Source organism: Dermacentor albipictus, chromosome 2 (assembly GCF_038994185.2).
Source record: "Dermacentor albipictus isolate Rhodes 1998 colony chromosome 2, USDA_Dalb.pri_finalv2, whole genome shotgun sequence".
NCBI lineage: Eukaryota > Metazoa > Arthropoda > Arachnida > Ixodida > Ixodidae > Dermacentor > Dermacentor albipictus.
The window spans coordinates 90655645-90682336 of record NC_091822.1 but is presented as its reverse complement, the minus strand read 5'-3'; the positions used below and the strand labels follow the sequence as shown (position 1 = coordinate 90682336).

General features: G+C 45.4%; 1 protein-coding gene across 1 annotated transcript; it reads right to left on the bottom strand.

Annotated features, from left to right (window-relative positions):
* Positions 1–1404: 1404 nt before the first annotated feature.
* Positions 1405–15311, bottom strand: LOC135900987 (uncharacterized). Its single transcript, XM_065430612.1, has 6 exons — positions 15294–15311; positions 15024–15176; positions 7668–7724; positions 2747–2806; positions 2384–2687; positions 1405–2135 (listed from the first exon to the last, which is right to left on the bottom strand). Exons 1-6 carry the CDS (start codon positions 15309–15311, stop codon positions 1405–1407), a joined length of 1323 nt encoding a protein of 440 aa, XP_065286684.1.
* Between the last annotated feature and the right edge of the window lie 11381 nt (positions 15312–26692).

The following is a 26692-nucleotide window of genomic DNA, read 5'->3' as shown; positions in this document are numbered from 1 at the left end:
CACCACCTACAAAATTTTGCAAAGGAGTCATTAAGTAAATCATGATCCATTGGTGTGTTAATACTATGATAGAGGACGCAATCATCAGCGTAAAGACGAATACTAACGGACACGCAATGCGGCAAGTCATTAATATTTAATAAGAAAAGAAGCGGGCCTAAAACGGAACCTTGTGGGACGCCGGATGAAACACTAACAGGAGAGGAAATAGAGCCGTTAAATTGCACAGACTGAGAACGCTGGGTTAGGAAGCTATGTATCCAACCAACCAGAGAAGGGTTATTTAGAATGGAGTTAAGCTTGTAGAGGAGTTTTGGGTGTGCGACGGGGTCGAAAGCTTTGGATGGCAAAGTAACAGCATAGTAGAAATCCTTGGCATGTGTTAGTTTCTGGCGCAGTTCCTTCTTGGCATCATTGAACTCAGTAATTTTGTCAGGATTACCATTTCTTTTAGATTTGCGCAATCGCGAAACACGACGAGATAAATGCAGTAGTCCTCTTGTCATCCACGGTGAATTAATATTTTTCCTTTTTGTTTTCAGGGGAACAAATTGGTTAATGCAGGTTTCAACAATATTCTCGAAAAACCGTACGGCAACATTGATATCATTTTTCAAAGATAATTCATGAAAGTTTTCAAACGATTCGCTAAGTGTGTCGGTAATTGCAGCATCATCGGCGCGGCTAAAATCACGAAAAGTGCAGTACTCAATCCGCGGTTTGGGAACAATACAGCAAACCGAGAACAGTACGGCTTTGTGGTCAGAAATCCCGTCAGTAACGCAGCACTGGAAGACACCCTCGAAAAGACTTGAGCTAAGAAAAACTAAATCTAGGACAGCCGTTTCCCTGGTGTTCTCGTGGACAATCTGTCTATGACCGAGTGATAGGGAAAGGCGCAGTAATTTTCTTGATAGTGACACGTCGCCGCTGGTAATGGTGAGAGAGGGCCAGTGAATGCCTGGTGCATTAAAATCTCCCATAAGTATTATATTTGATGATTTCAAATTATGCAGAATGCTGCTAAGAAAAGTGAACTGATCACCACAAGAGCCAGGAGGCCGTTAAAACACTCCAATTTGCGCGGATGACCTTTCCAAATGAATCTTGCACAAAAGCAATTCAATTTCACATGGGGTTTCAAGGACTGAAAACTTCAGGTGGGACTGTATATAGAGGGCGACACCGCCACCTCTACCATTTGGTCTGTCAACTCTTACCAATGTGTATTCACTTAACGCAACTTCGGAGTCGAATATGCCATCATGTAGCCATGTTTCCGTAATGCCTATAATATGGGGGGATTGAGCAGTTACTAAACAGATGAAAGTCGGAAAATTTATTGACAAGGCTTCTTGCGTTAATATTTAATACACGGAGGTCATTGGTTTTGCGACGAAGGAGTCAAGGCGGAGAGGCAGGTGCAACGCTATTTAGTGTTGTATTACGATGTACTTTCTCTAAAGTATTAGAAGCGCTATTCCAGTTATAGCGAACTTTATCAATAAATATATGGTCAAACCGTATGCGGACCGTGCACCCGTTGTTCCTAAAACTCTCAGACGCTTCCCAAAGTTTCTTGCGGGTATTCCGGACACGTAGTGAAAAATCTTCCGAAATACGGTAATCGGTTTTCTTTAGCTTGTGACCACTTTTTAATACCGAAACTTTCTCCCGATAGTCCAGAAGTTTCATAATCACAGGTCGCGGACGGTCACGCGAAGGCCTTCCAAGACGATGGCATCTTTCTATTTGAGGACAGCTCATTTTAAGTTTATCCTCAAACCATTTCGCAATGTCTGAGGACAAGCGTTCATTACCTTCATCGGAGGATTCTGGCAGACCATATAAGATTAAATTGTTCCTTCGAGCACGGTTTTCTAATTCATCATTTTTAGTTGAAAGGTTGTGAATATCGTTTGTTAGACGTGCGAGTTCACTGTTAAGGCTGTCGCTTGGGATGGCAGGCTTAAGTGACGAGGACTCCAGAGCGGCCAGACGCGATTCGATAGTCTCAAAACGTGTATTAACAGATTGTTGAAAGTTTTTCATTTCGGCGATATCCTCAGCTAATCTTTTCTGCCCGTTCAAAAGCTCAGCGAGCATTTCAGACACCGCTGGTTGATCGTCAAAACCTTGTGAAAGGCTTGGATTTTTTTTTGGGAGCGAGGACCAGGATTGCTTTCAATGTCACCACTCTGTAACAATCTACTAATACAAACAGCGAGCTGCGAGTACAAAGAAATATAAGCAAAGCATTTGCGAGAATGGTGTGGGCAAGGGAGCAGCAGTAAGAATCGCTCATCAGAGCGAATGCAGCGGGCATTCTGAAAGTAACATACCTGCGTAAGAAATAGGCAGCGGGTAAACATGATGCTCTTACTGCTGCCATCTTGCCCACTGAAGAAGGAAGGATCCGGCTGGGAATTTATAGGCATGATCGTTGACGTCATGGGACTGGGCTTGTTTGTGAGTGGACGGTTCAGTGTGCCAGCTATGCCAGGGCTCCGGGCAAGTGTGGTGGCGGTCAGATCAAGAGAGTCATCCGGAAGGGAGATAGGACAGTTCGTACAGCTGCCAGCGGAATCACCCAGGTATCTTGACGATGGCGGCGAGTGCACGAGAGCTGTGACGTCAGGAGAGATGTCCGCAGCACATTCGAAGTGGCAACAAGCGAGGAAGGCGATCTGCGTAAGAAATAGGCAGCGGGTAAGCATGATGCTCGTACTGCTGCCACCTTGCCCACCTTGCCCACCATGAGCGCACCCTGCACGGCACGCTGCTTCCACATTTCAAGCGGAGAAGGCTGCACAACAAAACGGGCCAGCGCCGCGTATTGTTATCAACGTATTATCACAACTTCGCAATACCGTGACTGTCCCGCTGTCTGTCAGCACGCTTGCCGTGAGCCGCTTGCCACGCCTTTTCCGGGAGCGTCAAGGGCGTGCCTCCTCTTTCGGGCACTATCTTTCTTTCCTCCATCGAATGCGAACAGGCTACATGCGCCGCATCCTTGCACCTATACTTTCACTCAAACAAATACATTAAGATGTAACATATAAGATAACGAACATTTTTTTATTTCTTTAAGTCTGTTGTTTATAATGCAAGAAAGTTTTGATGACAAACGGAGCTCGAGTAAAATTATTAAATTTTGCACTTCTTGTCGGGAGTGGCAACTGTGAAGCGAAAGCTCAGATGCGGAAACATTGGAGGCGGTCGCATGCACGAGGGAGTTCATACAGTGAGAAGTCGCCTAGGGGCGCTGCAGTGCTATTCTCAATAAAGTCAGTCAGGACCCATGGAGGGTCATGACCGCTCTTTCTTTATTAGGGGAATGGAAACGCAGCGGCGTGGTACGGCTTTTCATCGCAGGGGCTTCACTAGGCAACTAAGGCCCCCGTCTTACCAACTAAAAACGATACATTAGTCGTGGATTAGTCATAGATACGAGAGCAACGGCTGTCACTGCAAAATGACGGTACATTATTTTAGGATCCGTAGTGACGCAGTTCAGTGAAAATGTACCAGTTTATCTTTGTGCACGAAGCCTCTGCGATACATTGCGAAAAGTGCATGCTTCCCCAGCGACACAATTCATCGCTTGTTGTCGCTTGCCCAGTGAAGGTGCCTCTGAGCGCATGTGCGCAGTATATGAGTGTGTTCTGCAGTCGAAGGTGCTTGCGGATTACCTCTGCTGGAGCCAGCAGCGATCGCAGATGGAAATCGTAACGACACCACAGCACTCGCATTTTGGCAGGTGAGGGCTCTTGTGTGCAGTTATGAAATCAGATTTCGAACGGAGAGAGGTGTTGGAACTGTTGAGAGCGCAGTGCGTGTGATGAATGAATGCCATTGCACTGGGTCTAGAAGAGCGAGCGATTCTCGGGCGCTGATAGTGTTTACGACGCTGTGGCTCCGTTTCATCACCGATGACAGAGCAGCCATCTCAAACGACTGCTGCAATAAGCACTCCTCAGCATCGTCGTCCCCCTCGACGCATCGACGCCTTGGAAGCAGCTACAGTGACGTGCCGATAATTATTTACTGTGTGCTACGCGCCACAACGCAGGCGATGGAACCGTGTTGTGCGGCCATCTCAGACCAAGAAGATTTATGCATAAGCCAGTGACAGTCAACGCTTTGTTTTTGATAGTGGTGCTCAGTACATCACCGATAGCAGTGCCTTGTGCGTGTTTTATGTCGGCGGTCAAGATTGTTGATGCCTTTCAGCTCGACACCGCGTCGCTGCTGCCAGCAGATAAGTTTGGCGTGGCCCAACTGTAGTGGGTGCGCGCACAAGAGTTACATGCCTCGCGCGGGGCGTCACATCTGGTTTTGATTGACAGGCGAACTCGCGCTAAACTCGTACATCGGGAAACCCCCTCCGAGTTCAACTCGGGAACATGGCGGCGGCAGCAGCAGCCTGTGTCATTGCATCCAGCGGCAGCAAGCGCCAGTATGACCGTCTGGACCCGTTAACGTACATGACCGACGTGGAGTTTTAGCGTCAATTCCGCCTGTTGAAGACATCAGTGCGCTGGCTGTGGGACGAGCTAGGCGAAGACTCTCATCTGCGGAGACAGTGTGGCGGGCTTCATTCGCTCACCGTTGTAGAGCAAGTCCTCTGCGCCCTCCGTTTCTACGGGACTGGGAGTTTTCAGGGAAGCCTCGGTGCCGAGCGTTACATTGGACGTAATCAAACTACTGTTAGCCGCTGTGTCAGAGATGTGTCTGACGCGCTTATCGATGCGGCAGTGCGTAAACGGTGGCTAGCATTCCGGAAGACTGCGGCTGAGCGGGCATATATAAAAGAACGCTTCCTACTTCGCGGGAACATTACGAACGTAGTCGGGTGTGTCGATGGAACGTACGTAGTAATTAGGGCGCCTTCAATGTCAGTGTTACTGTGATTAGCATTGAAGCAATGTCCAGACACGCGATATTGCCAAATGTGTCACTTCTGTGTAGCCGACTTAAATTTTGTACAACCGACATCTCACATGCGGCTGCCTATGATACTGACTTTTTCACTGGTTGCTGACTTTTTGCCGATTGTTCTGTTTGTTTGTCAGGGTGCCTTCCAAATGGCTCACTTTCTTGGGAAAGAGGTTAATTAAGTATGAATAGATAAATGGATATCAAAAATTGTGTGAAGTAACTTATGAATGCCAGTCTCATAAAGAACTTGGGGTTCTTCACTGGGTACCTTACTTAGTATGCATAATGATGAATTTTGGTCATGCGTCATGTATCAAACCCACTATGAAGCAGCCAAGCATTGCACAATTTGTTGCAGCGCCGGATGCGGATGTTGCGCCAAGCCGGTTGTGCCTATGCTATTGTGGCGAAATGAAAATGCATTGAGAATCTTAGTGTGCTGGCTTGCATGGAGAAAATAATTCAGAGTGTTTGCTCTGTTCACTGTTGATGCATGCGCCAGAGGTTCAGTGTACCTATTATTTTTTTTTGGGGGGGGGGGGTGGCGTTATTCTGGATGGACAAATATATTTTCATCTCCTAATGGGGCCCTAAGTCTTAAGCAGTAGAACAACGCAGATCCAATGCTCTGCAGAACTCGGTGTACCTGAAGGTGTCATGAACCACCAAGGCAAAATTACATATCGGGAGAAATGTGGTGCAGATGCCAATGAAAATTGGGTCTTTAACCCGCCATGATAAAAATGAACATTTCAGAGCAAATAGGCCTTTTGTACAGCTTTAGAGCAATGATTACACAAAACGCTTGCCGCAATACCAAATTAGGATGAGCGACATGCAGCATACTTTGGCATTGAACATGTCATGTAACTGCTATTTTTATTGTAAGCGTCGCTGTCACACCTTTCCCTCCGGCACTCCCTTTAATGGAACGTGGCACTGTCTTTCCGTTGGTGTCAGGGTGATGATGGTAATGGCAGCAGTAAGGCTCATTAATGCTTGCCCCTTTGATTCCTGTGAGTTTAGTGGTAAAGAATATGGCACGTGCATACACCTGTGCTGCAAAATTTAACACTTGTGATTTTTTGGAGAGGTAATTTGTGTTGGGACATTTCAAAGATGTGCACCATTGTGGCCTAATAACTAGATCATTGGTGAGGTTGAAGACTGGGTGCATTGGTAAAGAAGCTTGAAGTTGAATTGCACAACAATTCGACGGGACAGAAAGAACAGAAATACACACAGCAAAACGCCCTGCTGTGTGTGTTACTATTGCTCTGCCGTCGAATTGTTGCACGATCCAACTTCATATAGAGCATTGGGCTTCTTTGGTGCAGGACCGAGAATGTATGAAATTTTCGACATCATGACAGTGCCTTGCCACACAATTATGGAAGTCTGAAGGTTTGCAAACAAATCTTTGGTTTCAAGTCCACCTGCTCATGATCAAGCACTGATTGAAAGAACCGTCATACAAAAATAATAGTGAAATCAATGGCCTTTGAAAAGTGGAATGTGTATATTGACACCCTCGACATAGTAGGTGCCACACCGGCCTCAACAATTATACTGAACTGAGCAATTTGTTTCCTATGTGAAGCACAAGCTTCTATTACATGCTGTGCAGATAACCAAGCTCAGTTTGTTTTCATGTGGTACACAACATTCCCTGTAATCTGTTTTTCATTCTAAACAAGTTTCAAACACCACCTCTTTTTGAAGGACGTCATGGGAATATTTGGCAAGACTTTTGGCAGCCCCTCATAATGGAAGTGCGGCCAGTCAGCCTTGCTTGGATGTCTTTATAGATTTCTGTTCCTGATCATTGTGGGCTATCAATTTGCTAAAGTCTATGCAACTGGTGCAAGGCGTTATGTGATTCTATAGTCGGAGGCCGCGGAATCTGCACTTTAAAAGCAGGTGAACACAAGCCTGCACCAATGGGCACGCACTCAAGACTGATGTCGTGCCGCCGGATGCACTAATAACCTCTCGTTGGAGAGGGATATTTAGACGTGGAGGAAATTGGCTGCTGCACTTTAGTCATCTTGGCGGGGCCTCTCCTGTCTGCTGAAGTTATATCCGACTGTAGAGCATGCCGCTTTTCATATACAACTAAAGGACTAAGTGTACAATTATTTCTCCTATGAAATGGATACATCAGAAGTGAGCTATGCAAGGGCTTAAGCTGTGTGAAAACTAGTATATGCAAATATATGACATTGTTAAAGCATATGTGGTATCGAACATGCATGTGACGGCACGTTTGAATCGGGGAGTGTCGCAGTCATATGTACAGTCTATAGGTCATAGCATTATTAAGCTCCAGCTGTTTGCTGTCTTGCGATAGTGAATTACACACTGTTCATCTTGTGGTTAAACAACACGCACTGTATTTGCGCGCATAGAAAGAACAAGCAGGACAATGACGTGTCTGCTGCATCAGTGTATTTTTCATTTACATGGTCCAAGAGTGGCACAGGTTGTCTTAAGGTCTTGTCCATTTTGAAGAGACACCAAGTGCATGTTACAAGGGTCCTAATATGCACAGCACAATGTTTACTGCAGTAATTTTGTTCATGCACTTCAATAAGAAATAAAATAATAAACTGAAAGCTCCTTTACAAGGTGTCTTCTGGGGGCTCGACTGCAGAGCAGTGAGGGCACCAATACTACTGTTGCATAGCAGCCCTCTGGACCTCTGCCACACTTTCAAGAGCACGTGCCTGGCACTCGCATACTGCCACCAGGCGGTTGAGTGCCTCCAGGAGCAGAATGTTTTGCTGCAAAAAAAGTGGATTGTTGGAATCAATCAACTGCATCTCAACCATTATTTACAGACAAAAATGCTCGTTACACTATTCGTACTAAGTGCGCTTATCTGTGGAACCCTTTAGTGTAGTATGCATTATATGACAATGTCGGGACAACATTGCCTTACTTTTCAAAAGTGGAGTTGTCTTTTTCAGAGCCAATTGTCATGTTGATTAGTGTGCCAGCAGCTGAGGTGTCCCCGCACCTTCACGGGTCTCTAATGTCACCACCACAAACCTATTTTTGTTCACTACACAACAAATGACACTCCCTAGAATCCCGTATTATGCGACCTGATTGCGTCTTATGCCTACAAAGATGATATTTTTGTCCGGTTACGCAATTTTCTACCATCCTCAGCTGCAGTTCTCTCTCCTTGACTTCCATTCTGTCACGCTTTTGTAATCACCTGTTATGAATTGGCAACAGGTGATTGAAGACGTACATGGCCTGCCCAGACCCCATTTTTTTCTTGATCTCAACTAGCATATCAGTTGCCAAGGTTTACTACGCCACTGTCTTCCTGCCTTAATGCTATCTTCAACAATTCTTGCTACTTCGCTTTCTGCATAGTCCTCGACTTCTGAAGTTTCTTTGTTAAGCTCCAGGTTTATGTCCCATATTGCATAACTGGTAGAATCCAGTGATTCTAAACTTTTTTCAAGGATATCGGTAACGTGGCGATCACGATTCGGTAATGCCTTCCATGTGCTGTTCAACCCATGAAATTTTTGTATAAGTTTCTTGCTTTATATCAGTATCTGCTATTAATATTTCACCAGGATAAAGATGCTCTTCCATAGATTCTGCGGGCTGAATGTCACTTATGAACTTCTGTTATCTCATCAAGTTAGTGAAGGTTGCCTTCATCTTTTCCATATTTTCGCGGGCCCACGCGCATGTAAAAGCACGAACGCTCATTGGTTCTCAATGCCTTTTTTAAACTGCTGGATATTCAGTTCGTTACTAAGAAAGTGGCTTAATCCGTGCACTATTATTATGCTAAATATGAAACAGAAATATACTTATCTGAAGTTCGTCGATGTCTCCTTCACTATGCTGGTAGCGAAATCCATCGTCGGCACCACCTCCTTATCGCATCGTCGCTATATAGTCTGTCTTCCTTTTGCACAGACTATCTGATAATCGGGACGCTCGCAGTCACGCAGAGTGGTGGAACACAGCGCACTCACAGAAGCGGCACCAGACAAGCTGTTTCTTCAGCAATGCGGCGTGAACAGTAGGTGCGCGTTGCGACCTGTAAAATCGCCGAAGCTATTGGCAGTCTTACGGGGTGCACGGTAAGAATGCTCACGGAGGAGCAGAGCTATCCAAGAAATAGTGGTGATCGTCGAGCTTGATCACTACGTCGCGCACTGCAAGGTCGTTGTACGAGTTTACACTGGGCTTCTCCGATGCTTAGCCGCCATGCTCGCCCGGTGAATGGATGTCATGACGCCACGACAGCGTTCCCTCGTGGTATAATGTGAAGCGTACTAAATTACATATTAGTCTAATACACATTCAGTGTACATCTCGTAAGCTTTAAATTGCTTGTAAACCACGTTAAAGTAACTAATAATATTGTACTAAATGCATTTCTTTTGTAACTTGCTTGCGCATGTAATGCACTCGGTGGAACGACAAACAAATGAAAGAACGCACGACCATGCGCCGACGGTATGATCACGTGAGCCCCAGTTTATCGACCGCCCAGAAGGCAACGCCCAAGGAATGATAGCCAGCCAGAGTGAATCTAGATAAACCAATGAAACTGAAGGCTTGTTGAAAGATAAACTGTGTCTTGGGACCATTTTGCTTTCATCTTGGGGTGTCGCCAGAGCTCGTGAAGATCCCGAGTTTCGCCAAACTCGGCCCATCCTGCATAGCACTCCTGGCTAAACACAGTTCACAGCTGACACATGAGATCATTGAGGCAGATTACACTACGAATTTTGATAGCTCATGCATAAGTGTTTCTTTGATTACGGTTTCATCTCGGGAAATGGCATTATTTGACAGGGTCTGAAAGGCAAGCATTGTTGCTCTTTTGGTACGTGGCTATCATTATCAGCATTGCAAATGATGTTGCATGTTTTTTTGCTGATCATTCACGTATTGCGCATGCTAGCACCCTATATATTTTTTCCTTCGTTGCTTCGTGAATAAACTGTTGTAAGTCAGCGCTGCGTGCATGTCACTCTCTCGTGTCCCTGTCTTTCTTGCACTGTGTCGTTTTTGGAATTAATCACCAACGAGCCCAAGGTTCCACACTAAGCATTTCGAGTTTATTTTATCGCTTGAGGTATTACGAAATACGCGAGGATCGTATGGTAATTCTGAGCGCGTAATATACGCCAGATTTTTGTTGTTTCTTTAGAGTATGTCGTTTATGGACAAGACAAAGAAATGTTAGTGCGTGATTCGTATTAGTGAGTTTTGACAGCAAAGTGAGAGCTAGTCTGATATTACATCCATGGAGCAAACGTAGCTTTTAGTGGCACTAGCACGTGCGTTAATAACGGAAATAGAGTACGAACATGGCTTTCATGGATTTGTGCTGCGCATGATATTTCAGTTGTCATTTGTTTGGACCATTATCGTCTATCTTACGTTTGTTCTCTTCCCGCTCGACTGTCTGGCTTAGTTGAACTCAAAGGAAAATGAAAGCTGGCGTTGGCAGCACAACATTTTTGCGTCAAAATTACATTTTTTTACATTTTTATTTCATTTCATAGATACTGATATCCTCCACATGGAGGCTGTTGCAGGACATGGGAAAATATTGCATTAAAATATGAATAAGTAACTTATACATTTGTTACTATTGCAGTCAACAAGAATACGTAGTTAAGCAGCAAATTAAGAGGTTGTGAACACCCTGGACCAGCCCTTAAACTCAACAAGAAAGCAGAAAATGAACAACAAAAGGCACACAGAAAACAACTCAGAACAAAATTCGGTGTCTACAGGCGATCTTCACAATCACGATACATAATAATAGACATGTTGCTAGTGCATAGGATGAAAATTGTCAGGTGAACAAATTATAATATTTCATGGTATTGAATTCCAATCAATCATTCTCAGGACGAGAACGAATACCTGAATGTGGCAGGTTCAATTCATAGTAATGTTTAGGGTGCTTAGTTCTGGTGTTCTGGTATTTACTTCTTGGCTCAAGCGACGGAAGAGGAGTGTTCTCCGGTGGCAGCTAGGGTGCCTCGATGTCCTCTTCATCCGCCGCTCAGAACACAGTGGAGAGAACCTTACCACGGCGTTGGCTTACACGAATCGCGGACGCCGTAGTAGACGCCTTTGTCGGACGCCGTAGTGACTTATTGCCGGCACGTGTGTGTTGTGTGCGGTTTCACACTACAGGCTTTGCCCCAGTTCCACTGGCCTCTGGTATTTGCGATAGCCGAGCCATGAATAATACGTCTAGTACATGACGAACAACTGAGGTGTAGGCTAGCATCTAAGTGTGAGGTGAGGCAGACTTTCGAAATAGTTTAGGCGAACGAAGCGCTGAAAATGCTTTAGAAGGCATGTATCACACACGTTTGTTTTATTTCACATTTTATGACAGAATAAGGCCCAAGAATTTGTAAATATGGACAAATTTTTTGGCTGTTGGCTCCCGTAGGCAAATTTTAGAAAGGCTATTTTTGTCTGCTTACTCCCATTAACACAGTCCTGTCTAAACTAATCTACAGTTGCCATGCCTGACACCAATTTGCTATTTACTCAAGTTTGTAATTTAGTGCTACCTGATCAGTATGGTTTCTAATTTTCCAATATATAATACAATCTTCTGCAAACATGCGCACCGTTGATTTCAAGTTGTCTACCATGTCAATGATATATTGTAGAAAGAGTACCGGTGCTAAGACTCTCTCTTGAGGTTAGCCAGATGACAGCTCTGCCCAATCCGATTGCTTATGTTCGATTTCAACGAATTGCTGTCGACCTCAAAGATAAGCTTTTGTGGAGGTCATTATGCTACTAGATCTGAGAATGTGCTAGGTAAGAAAACTTGGAGCAGGAAAAACCAAGATGTATGCACTGAAAGATAAGCAGGGTAATATCATCAGCAATCTAGAATGTGTAGTAAGAGCAGCGCAAGACTTCTATATTAACTTGTACAGTACCGAGAAGATTCATGATAGCTCCATTCAAAGCAGTAATGAACAAGTAGCAGAAACTCCTCCTATAACTAGCAATGAGGTCAGAGAGGCCTTGCAAGACATGAAACGGGGAAAACAGCAAGAGAAAATGAAATAACAGTCGATTTATTCAAAGACAGAGAAGACAAAATGCTGGAAAAACTGTCGGCTCTCTATAGGAAGTGTCTATCGGCTTCAAAAGTCCAAGAAAACTGGAATAATGCTTATATTATTCTAATCCACAAAAAAGACCTTACAGAATTAAAAATTTTAGGCGCATTAGCTTACTTCTAGTAATATATAAAATATTTACCACGATAATTTGCAATACAATGAGGACAACATTGGACTTTAGTCAACCAAGGGAACATGCTGGCTACAAGAAAGGATACTGTATAATTGATGACATTCATGTCATTAATCAGGTAATCTAGAAATCTGCAGAGTACAATGAGCCTCTCTATATGGCTTTCATAGATTACGAAAAGGGCATTTGATTCAGTAGAGATACCAGCAGTCATAGAGGCATTACGCAATCAAGTAGAGGCCACTCACAAAGATATCTTGGAAAATATCTACACATTCCACAGCTGCCTTAATTCTACACAGTAAGATTAGGAAGGTATCTATAGATATGGAGGTGATACAAGGAGACACAATCTCTGCAATGTTATTGAGTGCCTGTTTGGAAGAAGTATTCAAGCTATTAAGCTGGGAAGACTTGCAGATGACATTGTTCTTTTCAGCAACACTGCAGACGAGTTACAACTAATGATTGAGGACCTCAACAGTGAGAGGGTAAGAGTGGAGTTGAAGAATAATATGCGGGAGACGAAGGTAACACTGAATATCCGGGCAAGAAAACAAGAGTTCGGGGTCGGCAGTGAACCTCTGCATCCTGTGAAGGAGTACGTTTGCCCATGTCAATAAATTAGAGGGAAGCCTTATCATGTGAAGGAAATTTATAGAAGAATAAATATCAGTTGGAGCTCCTACGGCAGACACTGTCAGCGTGTGACTGGAGGCTTACAATTATCGTTCAAAAGGAAGGTGTGACAATCAGTGCATTTTACTGGTGCTGACATATGGCGCAGACAGTTGGAGACTGAGAAATAAGCTTGATAAGAAATTAAAGACCGCGCAAAGAGCGAGGGAATGAAGAATGTTAGGCATAACGTTAAGAGACAGAAAGAGAGCGGTTTGGATGTGAGAACGAACGGGTATAGCCGATATTCTTATCGGCATTAAGAGAGAACAAAATTGACCTGGCCAGGTGAAGTAATGCGCAGGTCACATAATCATTGGACCATTAGGATTGCTGAATGGGTACCAAGGGAAGGTAAGCGCAGTCGAGGACGGCAGAAGACTAGGTGAGCCGATGTAACTAGGAAATTCGCGGGCGCTACTAGGAATCGTTTGGCGCAGAACAGGGGTAATAGAAGATCGCATGGAGATGCCTTCCTCCTGCACTGAACATAAGATATGATGATGATGATGATAATGATAACGATAATGATGCATTCTCTACCGGAATGTTTTCACTGACAAACTTTAGATCTAGTGTTTTGCTGCTCATCGATGTGACACGTGTTTGTTGCTTAATGGTTTGCTTTAAGCCATTATTGAAGGCCATATGAACTATAACCTCAGCGCTGCCTTTATAGACAACACCAACATAGTATGATTCCCATTTTATACCTGGTGAATTGCAATATCCCGTCAGGACAACCTTTCTATCCCCTTGAAGGTGACGGTGCATGAAATAAGATATGTAATGGGAATTGGCCAAAACTCGGACCTCTGTTCACTGCGCCAGCTAAAGGGAATATACGCAAATCGTGGTTTTACAAAACAGTGCTTCTGCGCCGGTAATGTGGAGTAGAAGTGTAGACTGAATGTCGTCTGGTACTAAAAACGCGATGACACCGCCACTTGTACATCTATCCTCACGATGAAATACATAGCACTGGGGAATCTATTGCGGGTCAAGATATGTGATGACAGCCAAGTTTCACTAATAGTCACGATATCAAGTTCATGTTCAAGAAAAAGTACCACAAGTTCTACCGTCTCATTAACGGAACTCCTTGCGTTAATTTTATGAATATTTACTTTTTTCCTGAACTTAGCATGTTGCCGTTCGAATGTGCGGAGATGCCTTTTAGTGGTATTTTCTCGTTTATTTCTTCAACACATGCAGAAAGTTCATCAGTTACATTGATTTTGTCGTAGACGAGTCTGACCTTTTGATGCTTTCTCGATCAAGTTTGCAACTGTCCCAACGTTTTGTCTTATGTTGCGTAGCACCAGCGAAAAATCTTTGCTGACAAAGATTTTGGAACCTTTCAGTATAAGACACTTCTTAGGTATCGTGAGTTTCTCTCTAGTCGAAGAACTCGAAAATCACAGGGCGTGTTTTGTTAGCCTCTTTGACACCCAAGCGGTGAAATCTCTCGAAACCGGAAAATGTTACACCAAGCACATATTTTATTAGTTTAATGCTTTCCTCGTGGTCTAGGCTTTCTGGTATTTCCTCTGCGGGTTCGTTCAACCGTATTTAATTAGGCTCGACTGTCTGCATGGTTCTCTATATCACAAATCTGCCGTGAAAATGATTTCATGCTCTATTTCAGCTGCCTGCACTTTTCCTCCATGGTTGACATACGACTTTAATGTTGTTCTAAACGTACTAGTTTGGAGTGAATACATGTTAACGACTCACATGAAACATTTTCGTTTCTGATAGCACTGATGTCGGCAGCCATTTTTTTCATTTCGGCAGAAAGATCGTGACTGGTGGGTCCAGTGATCCCTTCCCAGCAACAACAGGTATCTTAAGAGTACTATGGAATTACGAAGGAAAGAACACATTTGCCTTGGGTATGGCAGCGCAAGTAGAATCACGGTATTATTACGTTACATTTGACAATATATTTGCTCACACGGAGCATGAAGACAACAGGGTTTGTCAGCTACATGTTCTTTCCGATGCCACCATCTACAATGCTGCAGATCGTGAAAGCACCTGCTATTTAAGGCGGTTGATATCGATGAGGTTGCCGATATCGGTGCAGCTTCGAAAAAGTAATGGTCCATGCTCACCGGAATGGAAACCTGGACGTCATTGCGCAGACGGTCCTGCACAGCCCAGGAATCGTCCGTAAGCACGTGGCCACCACTGTGAAGCTCGTCGATGTAGATTGAGAGGGTGACAAGGAAGACACTTGGTCCAGCCAGCAGGAAAACATGAAAGACCTGGAGCAAAAGGGTTTGTCAGCCACATGCTCTTTCCGATGCAACCGTGCCCAAAATTATTGCATCAAGCGAAGCCTGGTATCCACCAGGCTTCGCAAATTTCGCCCGCTTGCGCACCATGTAGCGCTTTGCCATTGGGGATGACTTTTCCGTATAATATGTTGCGAGAAGATTGTGATACCTGGTTTAATCACAAAACTTTAGGCTTCAGCGAACGTTTAGCAATTTGATGGCTGCGTTTGTGTATTAATTACATATGACAGGTGAGTTGATTTATTCGCTACACCCGATGGCTCTGGATGCGAGCACTGCGCTTTTATGTGCCCTGTGGTTGTGTGTGTGCTTGCGCCTGGAATAAGGCAACAATAAAGCGAGTGCTGGGACTGCAAGCTGCAGTGTGCCATCAGCATTCAGATATGAAGAACCGCTGAGATCGCGATAGAGCACAGGAGCTTCGGGCAACCTGTGGATATTCCGGCGGTGGAGGAATCTGTTGCATCCAAAATAAACAGTCGGCATTCTTTTCCCCGAGGCAGCCCCCTGCATCGATGCCCGGCTACCTGGTGACCGGGAACCACACCGACCGCGACGGGAAAAGAAGCGACTCACGTGGAAGCGACCGCACCTGTTGCCTTCCGTCCAAGCAGTAATGAGAGCGAAGTGTATTCTCCTGACCCTGCAAAGACAACCGTCAGGGAGAGCAAGGAACCCCATTCGATGACTTTCGCAGAAGGAGCGGGAATTCTTTCATGTCTTGCCGGATTGCGTCGGCTATTCTTGGGAGGTTGGATGACAGAGGCGGCAATTTGTGAACAGTAGGAACCCTCTGATTGGCCACAACAAGGACATCGAATTCCCTTGTGTAGGGAACTAGGGAAGAATAATGTTTTAAAAGCGGATCTTTGGTGCACTGAGAGATGTGCTAAGGTCTCTTGACGTCTGCAGACACGTGTGCCCTGACGTCTGCAGACAGGTGTGTTCTGACTGGAATCTGTCAGCTATTTTCATATATAAATATTGTAAAATAACCCCCTTATCTTTCATTCTTACTCCCGCCGTACTAATCCCTACGGCGTGAGGATTCCAGGCCTAAACACTACCGCGCGTCTCAACACCAGAAATCAAACACGGCATCAGTTGTCTCTAGCTTGGTCATTTTATTATTGGTTCTGTTCTCAAAATTTGACTGAAACCGTTACACATAACCGTGCCCATGAGGTTGGTTCTGAAAGCCTGAAGGTTGGTTCGTTAGACAACATACATTTCTGTGTACAGAAATGTAGGTACCTAGCACACATTGAAGATGATCGAGAGATATAGGAACACACTTCATGTTGTTTTCCAACTGAGTTTATTAGGTCCACTGAGTAACCAAATTTTTAACATTAACAGGTGACTTTTCAAGTCACTGTACACACGTCTGCCCATATGCATGCTCATTCCATATTATAATGAAGCTGTGTATGGTTAGAATCTTGTATTTCTTTCGTGTCCATCACTTCGACAGGAAACTCAATGGGCTGATCCCGGCGGCAGTACAGGGCCACGAGCAGAGGCTCAAACCCCCGTAAGGCAGAGGCGTGAAGCGAATTTTCAGCCAAGGTTTCGTTGCACTGCTAAAGGGGCAAATAAGAAAAAGCAAGGACGTCAAACCACATGATTGGTGGCGAGGCGCGTGTACTTCCGCATTCATCAACATATGTTGCTGGCACTCCCTTATCGGCGGTTGTAGTCGGAAACTTTAACGGAGACATATAGAAACCGGAAATAAAGCAGTGGTTCCCTTACTTCGTGGAACACATTGGCTTCGGTTACTTCAAAAACCTGATTTAACCAAATATCGTAGACGGGTCAAGCATCGACTTAACTTTGGCCACATCATTTTTCAAGTAAGAACGTCAAACATCTGTGTATATCCTAGCGGCTACAAAGCAGTTAAAGCAGTAATTTCAAAGTAATAAATAGCGTAAAGGTTTTTAAACTGCATTGAGATGTCTGTTTGCGTTGTATGTTGGTTTGAGGAGTAATGGAGCAGTGGGCGCACATCTTGAGATCAGTGTTTGACAAGCTGCCCTACATTACGCGCAACATATATGCAGCTTCGCTTACCAACCGCGCTCAAATGAGTGAGTTGGCGGATATTTCTCTTTCACGTCACGAGAAGTCATGTTGGCTTATATGGAAGAACATTGAAGGCCATTTTAATCAAAATAATGTGGCCTTTAAGAACAGGTCGTCAGAATAGTTACAGCAGAAAAAAAAGGACAATGAGTTGAAAGCTTGTTTCGAATAAAGGCTAATAAACCGTGAGCCCTGCATGGAGGAGACGCTACCTGTAGTACCTGTATTATTTAGTTACTGGGGAGGCCTGAATGGTCGGTTGAACAAAGAATGCCGCCGGCCAGGCATTCTGGGTGCTACGACACGACATTACCACCTTTTCACATACGTACTGATGGTGACATGCAGGTTGATACATTGTAAGCGTGACAAAAAATTTTTTTCAGAAATTCCATGATTACGTCACTCATGACATGTCTCTTGGCTGTCGAAATTTTAGCGCCAGAACTGGTAAGTTATGTACATCACCAACAGTAAGCAGCAGACTATACACTACCAGAGTTACTTAACGTAGTCCGGCCACGTGCACTTCATTTCGATGTAGGTGAAATGCGAAAACACCCGTGTACTTTGATTTATGTGCATGTTGAAGAAGCCCTGCTGATCCAAATTTTTCCAGAGTCCTCCTACGGCGTGCCTCGTATACACATCGTAGTTTTGGCACGTGAAACCCCATAATTTACCTTCTTTTAACTTAATGCAACCAGTGGGGAATCAATCACTGCGATTATTGAGGACCTCTGTTAAATTAGTAAATGTAGTTAGAAAGCTCTTCTGAATCACCTTTTTAAAGTGGAGTAGCAATGTACAATATTTTGCAACAATATATTTGTGTTTCCCTGTAATGGCCTTGGTTTAAAAAGATTAGATTCCTAAATACTATGGGCACCTTTAAAAGTATGCCTTATCGAGATACATTGGTGATGTAATCTCTCTATCACGCGCGCTAAAAAATCTCAAAAGGCAGTATGCTACTCACTGAAAGAGGCTAAGAGAGTGTAATGGGTATCCTCGTCGGAGAAGTCATTAACATCATTATCAGTCTATTTGATGTCTACTGTGGGACGAAGGCCTCTCCCTGCGATCTTACGATCTGCAATTACCCCCGTCCTGTGCCAACTGATTGCAGCTTGCGTCTGCGAATTTCCTCATTTGACCACCCCACCTAGTTTCCTACCATCCTCGACTCGGTGTAGTATATATTAGCAATGCAGTAACTATAAACAAGTACTTGGGGTGCACGCTTTCAAGTACTGTCAAATCTAGCAGACAGAATGTTTTTGTCGGAGAGTACGATCATAAAGGTATTTCGCAGGCACTCTGTAAACGGTTTATACGAAGGCAGCAAACAAACCCTTTCTACTTTTCCAATACCTCCTAAAAGCGAACAATAACAAGTTTACTAAGAGAGCGTGCATCGTTTACCCTCACATGTGACATGGTTTATTGCAGCTTACGAATGGCCCCTGACAGGTGCAGCACAGAAAGGCACAGCTTCACATTGTAGCGCCAGCATATCACTTGCAGAAGGATCACTGGACGAGAGCCGGATGTCGTACGACGCAGTTATTGGCTCGCAAGAGTGAGGTTAGTGCGCAGTCGGAGTGTGCGTTCTCGGCGGGAGGCGACTCGCTAACGGAGAAGGACGCCCTGACGAAAGGAATCCAGGGTGTCATGCCGCTCTCATGCAACAATGAGCGAAAACGAACTAGCACGGTGAGTGTGGATGGCTCTTTCTTCAAAACAAATCGGACCGAATAGTCCCCATGACGGGGAAAGCTTTGTAAATAATAGGCGGTTTCGTGCCGTGTGCTTCTTTGCGCCTTGCGCTAGGGTGGACCTTAGTTTTTACTGCAATAGCAATAATCTATGAGGAATGGGAAGCATGAGGCACGGAAAGCATGGAGAGCAGCTGAAAGTGAAAATGAATAAATTGTGTTATATTCATGTCACTAACCCAATATAACGCGAGGAGCGTTAAAAATGCCAAAATATCGCATAAACACGAAAAGAAAGAGATCGGGCAGATCTCACGCCCTGTGGGAATTGTTGGTATGCAAAGCAGCGTACCACCCACCAAACTAAGAAGACGACCATAAGAGCCTCAAGACATCGGCAGCTGTTTCACGGCATACATGACATACATGTCATAGTATTCACGTCATCACCGATCATTTATGTTCGTGTAGACTCTTCTCATACTTTGCCAATTTTGGTACATACCATGTTAATGAAACGACCATGAGGGTACGAAGACGTGGGCAGCTAGATAGATACTGTCAAAGTTGCTGATGTTCGCCAAGAAATGCTTCCCAGTTAAAAATGACTCGCCATCCCGGCCCTGCGAAAGTGGATTTCCAGCGTAGTTGTGGAAAAGCAACTCTACAATTGTCGAGGATGGTATCTTTATCAATACGAAATCATTATCAATCGTTATCGATACGAAATAAAACATCCGATAGTAGCAAAACCCACGTGACCAAGTGGGGACGTTTCGGAATGTGATTTTTTCTTTGTCTCAAATGTCGCGTGATGCTGTCGCACGTCATCACGTCAAATGTTACGTTGCATGACAAGGGCATCGCCACGTCGCGATACTGCCTGATGATGTCATGCGATGACGGCGTCGCGTCTAATGTGACGTCATTCGATGACACCGTATGCTACCTCTTTGAGAAGCACACTGCGCGCTTCGCGCTTCTTTGCACTATCTCCGGGAGCTACCTGCACCGACGTAACGTGATCACGTCTCGTGTCAAACGTAGCGCGATGACGGCCCGCATCATAGGTCGCGAGATGACATGTTAACGTCAAGCGTTACGCTATGTAATAAAGGGTCGTCCCGTCACGATATCAGCTGATGATGGCGTCACGTAAATCTTGAAAACAGGCGCTGACATATTTGTGAAGTGATGATGTTACCTAAAAACGTCATGTAATGTCTCTTAGAGATGCAGAACACATTGCACTTTCCGCTGCTTTGCCTTAACTCTAGGATCGGCCAACATTTCTGTGTGAGCACCGCGTGCGCGGCCACGCAAAAAAACTATCAACTGGGGGGTAACAGCACAGAGGAAAGATCCACCAAGAGCAGACATTCTCATGGAGCACAGCGGCCGAATTGACTGCAGCGCGTCAGTCCGCCGGCGTTGACACCTGAGCCACACTTCCGGTTTCGGTTTTGGGGGCGCGTTTTGAACCCTAGCTGGTACTTGTGCGCCGGCTGCACTGATGGACCCGTTTATTTATTTTTATGCGTTGCATAATGCAATCACTCAGTTCAGCCCTTGGGCGCGGCCGGGCAGCCACCACTTAACCACGTGACGTGACGTCACGACAGCCGGAGGAAAAGCTGGGTCCCAACTCGCGCGGTCGCGCGTGGCCGCAGCCACCACCTGACTCCCGCTAGGGGCGCTGCGCCGGCGCGTGACGTCACGGAGGAAAAGCTGAGCCTCAAGTGGTGCGGTCGCGTGCGGCCGCATATTGGGTGGCCGCGCAATATGCAACGCATTCTTGGCTTAACCAAGCTAAGCCTGGCCATTTTTTTGTTTTGCTTCTACAGCTCAACCGCGCATGGTCTTTCTGCGAAATTGTTTTATTATTAGGTAAAATGATTGCGCACGATCTTTACAAGCCTCCATCGAATATGTGCAACATGCAATTTCATAAAGACGCAAGACACCAAAGGAGCAAATGTTTATTTCACTCTATGTAAATGCTCGTTGCGAGCAATTGATGCATTCATCCAACTTTGCGGCACCAGGTAATGAGCAATAATTTCCGTGCGAAGCTCCACCGCATGACGTCAGCTGAAAAAAAAAGTAAATTATAGGCATATGCCACTTTGGTATTACCACATACGAGTAATGCGTGTAAACGTCCGAAAGTGGTGAATGGGTTACACCACAACCGAACGCGGTTCGCTTTTACATACACGGCGCATAAAATACCCGGCTCATCCCAAACACTGCCGTACATACCATGAAAACGTCCTATTTCGAAGCATTCCCCTCTCCCCGGGACGCATTTCCATCATTTTAGGAGCACGAATACATCGGCTGCTGCATGTTTCCAAAACTTGGCTGCAATCGACGCGATAGTATGCTACGAATACACAGAGGTGGCCACAACACAGGCTCTCAACCAGGCCATGCAGGACGCTCGCAGAATTCCTTCTACTCGCACTCAAGACAATTGCGTCCGTCCAAAGCCTGTCTTCAGTCGTTGCGAATGAATTTTCGAGTTACAAGTTCCTGGTGTTTGAGCTCCTTGACGTTATCTTTTGCGCGTTCTGCCGGCGCAAGTAGCACACTCCCGTTTTATCACTCTTGGCAATTGCTCGTCGTGTTTTCGCCAAGCGTGAGTACCGAAAAAAGGCTTATATAGTTGCGTGGCCAACAATATTGTCACAAACGTATCCCAGGAAGATTCAGTACACGCCAAACTAACTTTGTCAGCGTAGCCTTGCTGGTTTTCACTGTGTCACGGCAGGCGCGGCGAGTGTTCCTCAAAATTATCCCAAAATTCAACCAAATTAATTACAGTCATGTTGGGGGTCACGGAAAGCGTCATAAATTTGCCCCAGTAAGATCCATAACACGCAAAAAAAAACTGTGCAACACAGCGGAGCCGCTTTTCGCTAACTGCGTCACACGGCCAGAAGCGGCTAGCGTGCCCCATCAGTAAACACACAAAAAGAAGGTATCCAAATTTTCAACAATGTCGGGCGTCAGAGAAAGCGTCGCAAACTCGTCTTGTCAGTGCACTAAAGCGCGAAACGTGACTGCGTACCAGGGCCAAGCTGCTTTTAGCTGACGCGTCACAACGCGCTTGAAAGGAGCGCCAAAAAGTAACGAAATTAGTTACAATAATGTTGGGGGATAGAGAAAGCTCCAAAACCTGTCCCAGTAAGATTCAGTGCGCGCGAAACTGCGTCACAGCGCACTGTGCGACCAGCGTGCCCAATCAGTACCGAAATAAGTTAAAATAATGTTGGGGCTCATAGCAAGCGTCAGAAACATCTCTCATTACAAGTCATTATTTCCACTGAACTCTGTGCCACGATGGCGGAGCTGTTATTCGCTAACTGCGTCACAAGTCTATAGGTTCACTGCCATAAGCCTACTTGCTTGAAATGCGTCGCAGACTGTCGAACAATATTTCTCACCTTGCCATAGTCCAATAGTGCAGTGGTGCCATGTCCATGTGCAGAAGGAATGCAAGAATTCGCCGGGAGCCCTGCAAACCAGGCTAAATCCAAAAATAGAAATACAGGCCGACGGGACGCCGAACATATCAACGCTGAGATCATATCAACATATCAACGCAGAGCCGGTCTGGCTCTGTTCGGCGGCGTGTCTGACGAATGACGCATGCATCTGGAGCGTCATTCGCTTCTCGCTAAGCCATGGAAGTAAGCCGCAAAGTATATTTTGATTTATACGCAGATATTTTCAGTTTTGCGGGAAACAATAAAAAATGAAACAATGTTAACTTCATTTCACAGTCTCTTTATTTTTTCGATGCTCGCGGCAGCAAACGGTCAGGGTTGATAATAGCGTGGCATATTTCCCGTTGTCACTTTTCGCCGAGTGTCCCTTCTTGTATAAATCTTTTCTCTATGCTTACAGCTTCGCTCTAAGAAAATCCGCCTCCATTCCACTCTGTGACAGTCGATGTACAGGGAAACTGGTGTGCACCTTAGAAAAGTACCACGACCCCAACTAAAGTTAGGCGACTTTACACTAGCACCACCGCTACAAGCGACGTATGTACGTGACGCGAGCATGCGCGTGCGCGGAAGCGAAGCAGACATCCTCATTTATCAAAGCCTCCCGCCAAGCGCAAGTGCCTTACTGAAGTAATGTTTGAAAGTAAAATGCGTCATAAATTGTTTAGACTACGACTTACACGCAAGCTGCAGACGTGATAGCTTCGGATTGTTATGTTATACGAGAGAAAGCGTAAATTTGTTACGCGGAAACAGAGAGACAAAGACGTTTTCCAGCTGCCATTTTAGGTCAGTATTAGTGGCCGCGACCGCTAGACGGCGGCACCGCTGGCACAGCATACATCCTGGCTCATGTACGCCCTCTGCCTATAGCGCAAGTGCGTTGTCGAAATAGTTGAATTTCTCAAAGTAAATGCGCCAGAATATCTTTAAAGTACGGCGCACAAACAAACTGCAAACACGATAGCATTATCTTGAAATGCAGCGCGACGGGACGCCACAACAGAAAGGAAGACGAACGCAGGTCTACTCAGGGAGCAGGCAAGAAATCTAGCTAACAGCCACAAAACACATCTTGCTGAGCATTGCTGCCCCGTACAAAAATGAGCGTTGATTAACCATTGATATATTGTTGGGGCATTGTTGAAACAACTGACATCAACAAGTTTTCAAGAGCAATTGAGTTCACTCAATTCTTGCACAACAATATTACCGTTGAGTGTTCTCAATAAAGAATTTATTGTGTAATTTGTGTTGATTTTTCTAGTTGTTCATTTGTTGTGTAGCAGTTGAGTCCAGTATACAATAATTAGGACTGGCATATGAAGACATTCCAAACATGTTTTGCGATGCGTTCCAACCTCATTCCTGTCACTTTGCGGCAGGTAGGTTCTTCTTTCGCCTCGCTTTCATTAATAGAAACTTATGTGTGACCGATGGGGTGGAATCAAACGTCGGCCGTCGAGCCCGGTACTCTAACCAATAGGCCAGGAGCGCGTGCATACTCCTCTCATTCGAAAGCCAGTAAGCTCTAAAATGCTTGGCGTGTGCTCCGCGTGCCACTTCCTGGTGCTGTCGCTACAGCTGGCGCTTTGAAGCGCCTATCTCCGGGACCGCCCCACTTTCGTAGCTATTTTCGCTACGTAAAAACTGCAACGTTAGACTAGATTCATGACCGCCCAAGTTCATAACGATTTATTTCTTCGCCGGTGTACAAATGCCATCGTCGTTTTAACACACACTAGATGACATAACCATTGGTACGATCTGAAATGAGCCCGTTTCGGGGAGCAGAAGAATGCGAAATTCACTTGCCAACACGGTGACTACGCGCATGTGGAGTTCCCCAAAAGTAGACACGGGGGCAGCGCGGCCGGCGATAAGACAGGTGCCGACAGGCGACGACGCTACCTTCGAGCATCGGACGCACAGTGGGAACTGTAGGATGCAAGCGCGCACACGCTACAAACATACACGGGTGAGGTCTTCGAATTTCCTGCGACGTACCCTCTGTCCGTAAAGCAAACATAGTTTTTGTCCAATGTCCGTGGTACTAGAGATCAAAGAATGAACGCGCTTTGAGATCGCAGCGCGCAGTCGCTATAACCATTGACTTCAAAGAGCTTCAGATTCAGCAACAGCCGCAACAGTATCACAGCTAATCGCTGTATCTGCGGCTGCTCCCGTTTCTCGCCATGCAAGCAGCACGCGATTTCTTTAAGCCTCGCCGAACGGTCGTCCTCTCCCAAGCCTGCAGGTCTCGGGTGTTCAATTAAGAACACCAAAGGGAAATGAAAGAAATACAGGTAACGGACTCTTATTGTACCTTACTTGTCACTTCGTCATCTGCAAAAGCGCTCCAAACTATTCTAAGAGCTTTATTTTTTTCAAAATAGCAAAACTAGTAGTAATTTTTAATTCTAGGTGGCGCGACAAACGTTAAGATAGCGTTCGGGTGTGTATATGTGCGCGCAAACGGGCGCAACCGAGCTTCATTTTGCGCACACTTCTGCAACAGTACACATGGTTACCGCTAGTTTCGTAGTCGCATTTTTTGGTCGTAGTATTTATTGTTTACGCTATAAATTAGGTATTTCTTAATAATTTATGAAGGTTAGTTGATGAAAAATTATTGCTAATTAATAAGTGGTTCTTAAGTGCCGTTATTTTGTGTTTGAAAGGTTTTTATAACTGAATACGATAGTGAAGCCATGTGAAGCTGTGAACGGCTTTCGAGCTCAGTCATTCTGTTGCAGTTGTGAGGTGGTTCACGCCTCGTGCTTCTTGATGACAGTATTTTCTTTTCGGACATCATGACGCACATTTTAGTGAAATGCTTTAACGACGATTAGTGGGACGTTTATCCGGTGAAGTGGTTGGCTCACCCAACAACTAGTCTTCTACTGATGTGCGAGCATGACGGTTTTCATGAGTTGCGCGGCAGAGGCCATGATGCCTGTTGGAGAGAAGGCACCCCGAAACAGTCGCAGCCGCACTTCTGAAGATAGGTAAGTAATCTCGTTTTCTTGGGCGCGTAGCCTTCTTTTCTATTTTGACATTGACTAGCGTGACATGTTAAGCACACCGCTCACTTTCTTGAAGCAAACCGCATGCCCCGGAGCAAATGCGCGCGATACTAACTCTCGCTGCCGCCGTCACTTCGTTTGAAACAATAGTAGGCGAAGAGGCAGCGGCGCCCCATGTGCGTAAAATTGCATTGCTTCATTTGTTCATGTCTAATAACGTTTACTTCATTTGTATGAGAGAACACAATTGAAACATAAGGATCGGCTTCTCTGCGCAGTGATAATTTTGTACAGTGGCCACGTCATTCTTCATGGGGGCTCATGTATGCCGTCTATGCGCTTGGTATCGCGTTCCGATACGTGAGAGGCGTGCTGCTTTTCAAGGTATTTAGGCAGGCACTACGAGTTTAGGAGAACCGCGACAAATAATCGTGCAGCAGGTGTGCAGCTGTGCTACGCTTGTACCACACTCGTACCGGAAGGCAGTGTTGCACTTCACGCTTACGCATTTCGTAACTATGGCGGCCTCCGTGGCAATTTGGGGATCGAGGTCGTGGATACGATCCCTGCAGCGGCCGCATTCCAAAGGAGCGCAATGCAAAAACGCTCGTGCATTGTGCATTGTATGCACGTAAAAATTTCCAGGAAGTCAAAATTAATACGGAGTCTTCAACTACGACGTGCCTCACAATCAGATCGTTGGTTTGGCACGTGGAACATCAGAATTTTTTTTTTCCGTAGTGGCTCATCGTATACCATACGGTTAGTTTGATCACCTTTTGCGCCGTAACGGTTAAGCGCGCCTCGATTTAGGTTGCGGTAATGATGCGGCGCACCGCGAAATATATTTCGCTTCTCTGGGATTTCCGGAGAACGGCCAACCGATTAGTCACAGCTTCCGCGCGGTGACTGTGCACGGATACACAGCGCAAATGAACAGAGGTGTGGTGACGTGGTCAAAGAACACAGCCGCCGACGGGCTCACCTTATCGTCTATCACCGCAAAACTACCGCAGTAAGCATCTTTATCTAGCGTGGCGGTTTGCCGTTGAAGGCGTACTGTACAATTTTAATAAGCGATAACCGAAACATGCCACCGTTCTCTGCTGCCTCTGAGTTGGACCGATCCGAATGTGCGT

Bases quoted from the DNA above. Each gene is read 5' to 3' on its own strand.
- LOC135900987 (XM_065430612.1), bottom strand. The intron at 2,807-7,667 runs GCACGTGCTCTT...TTTGTTGTGCAG, and splicing joins TGGCAGTATGCGAGTGCCAG to CCTTCTCCGCTTGAAATGTG. The intron at 2,136-2,383 runs GTAAGAGCATCA...GCCTTTCACAAG, and splicing joins CAGTGGGCAAGATGGCAGCA to GTTTTGACGATCAACCAGCG.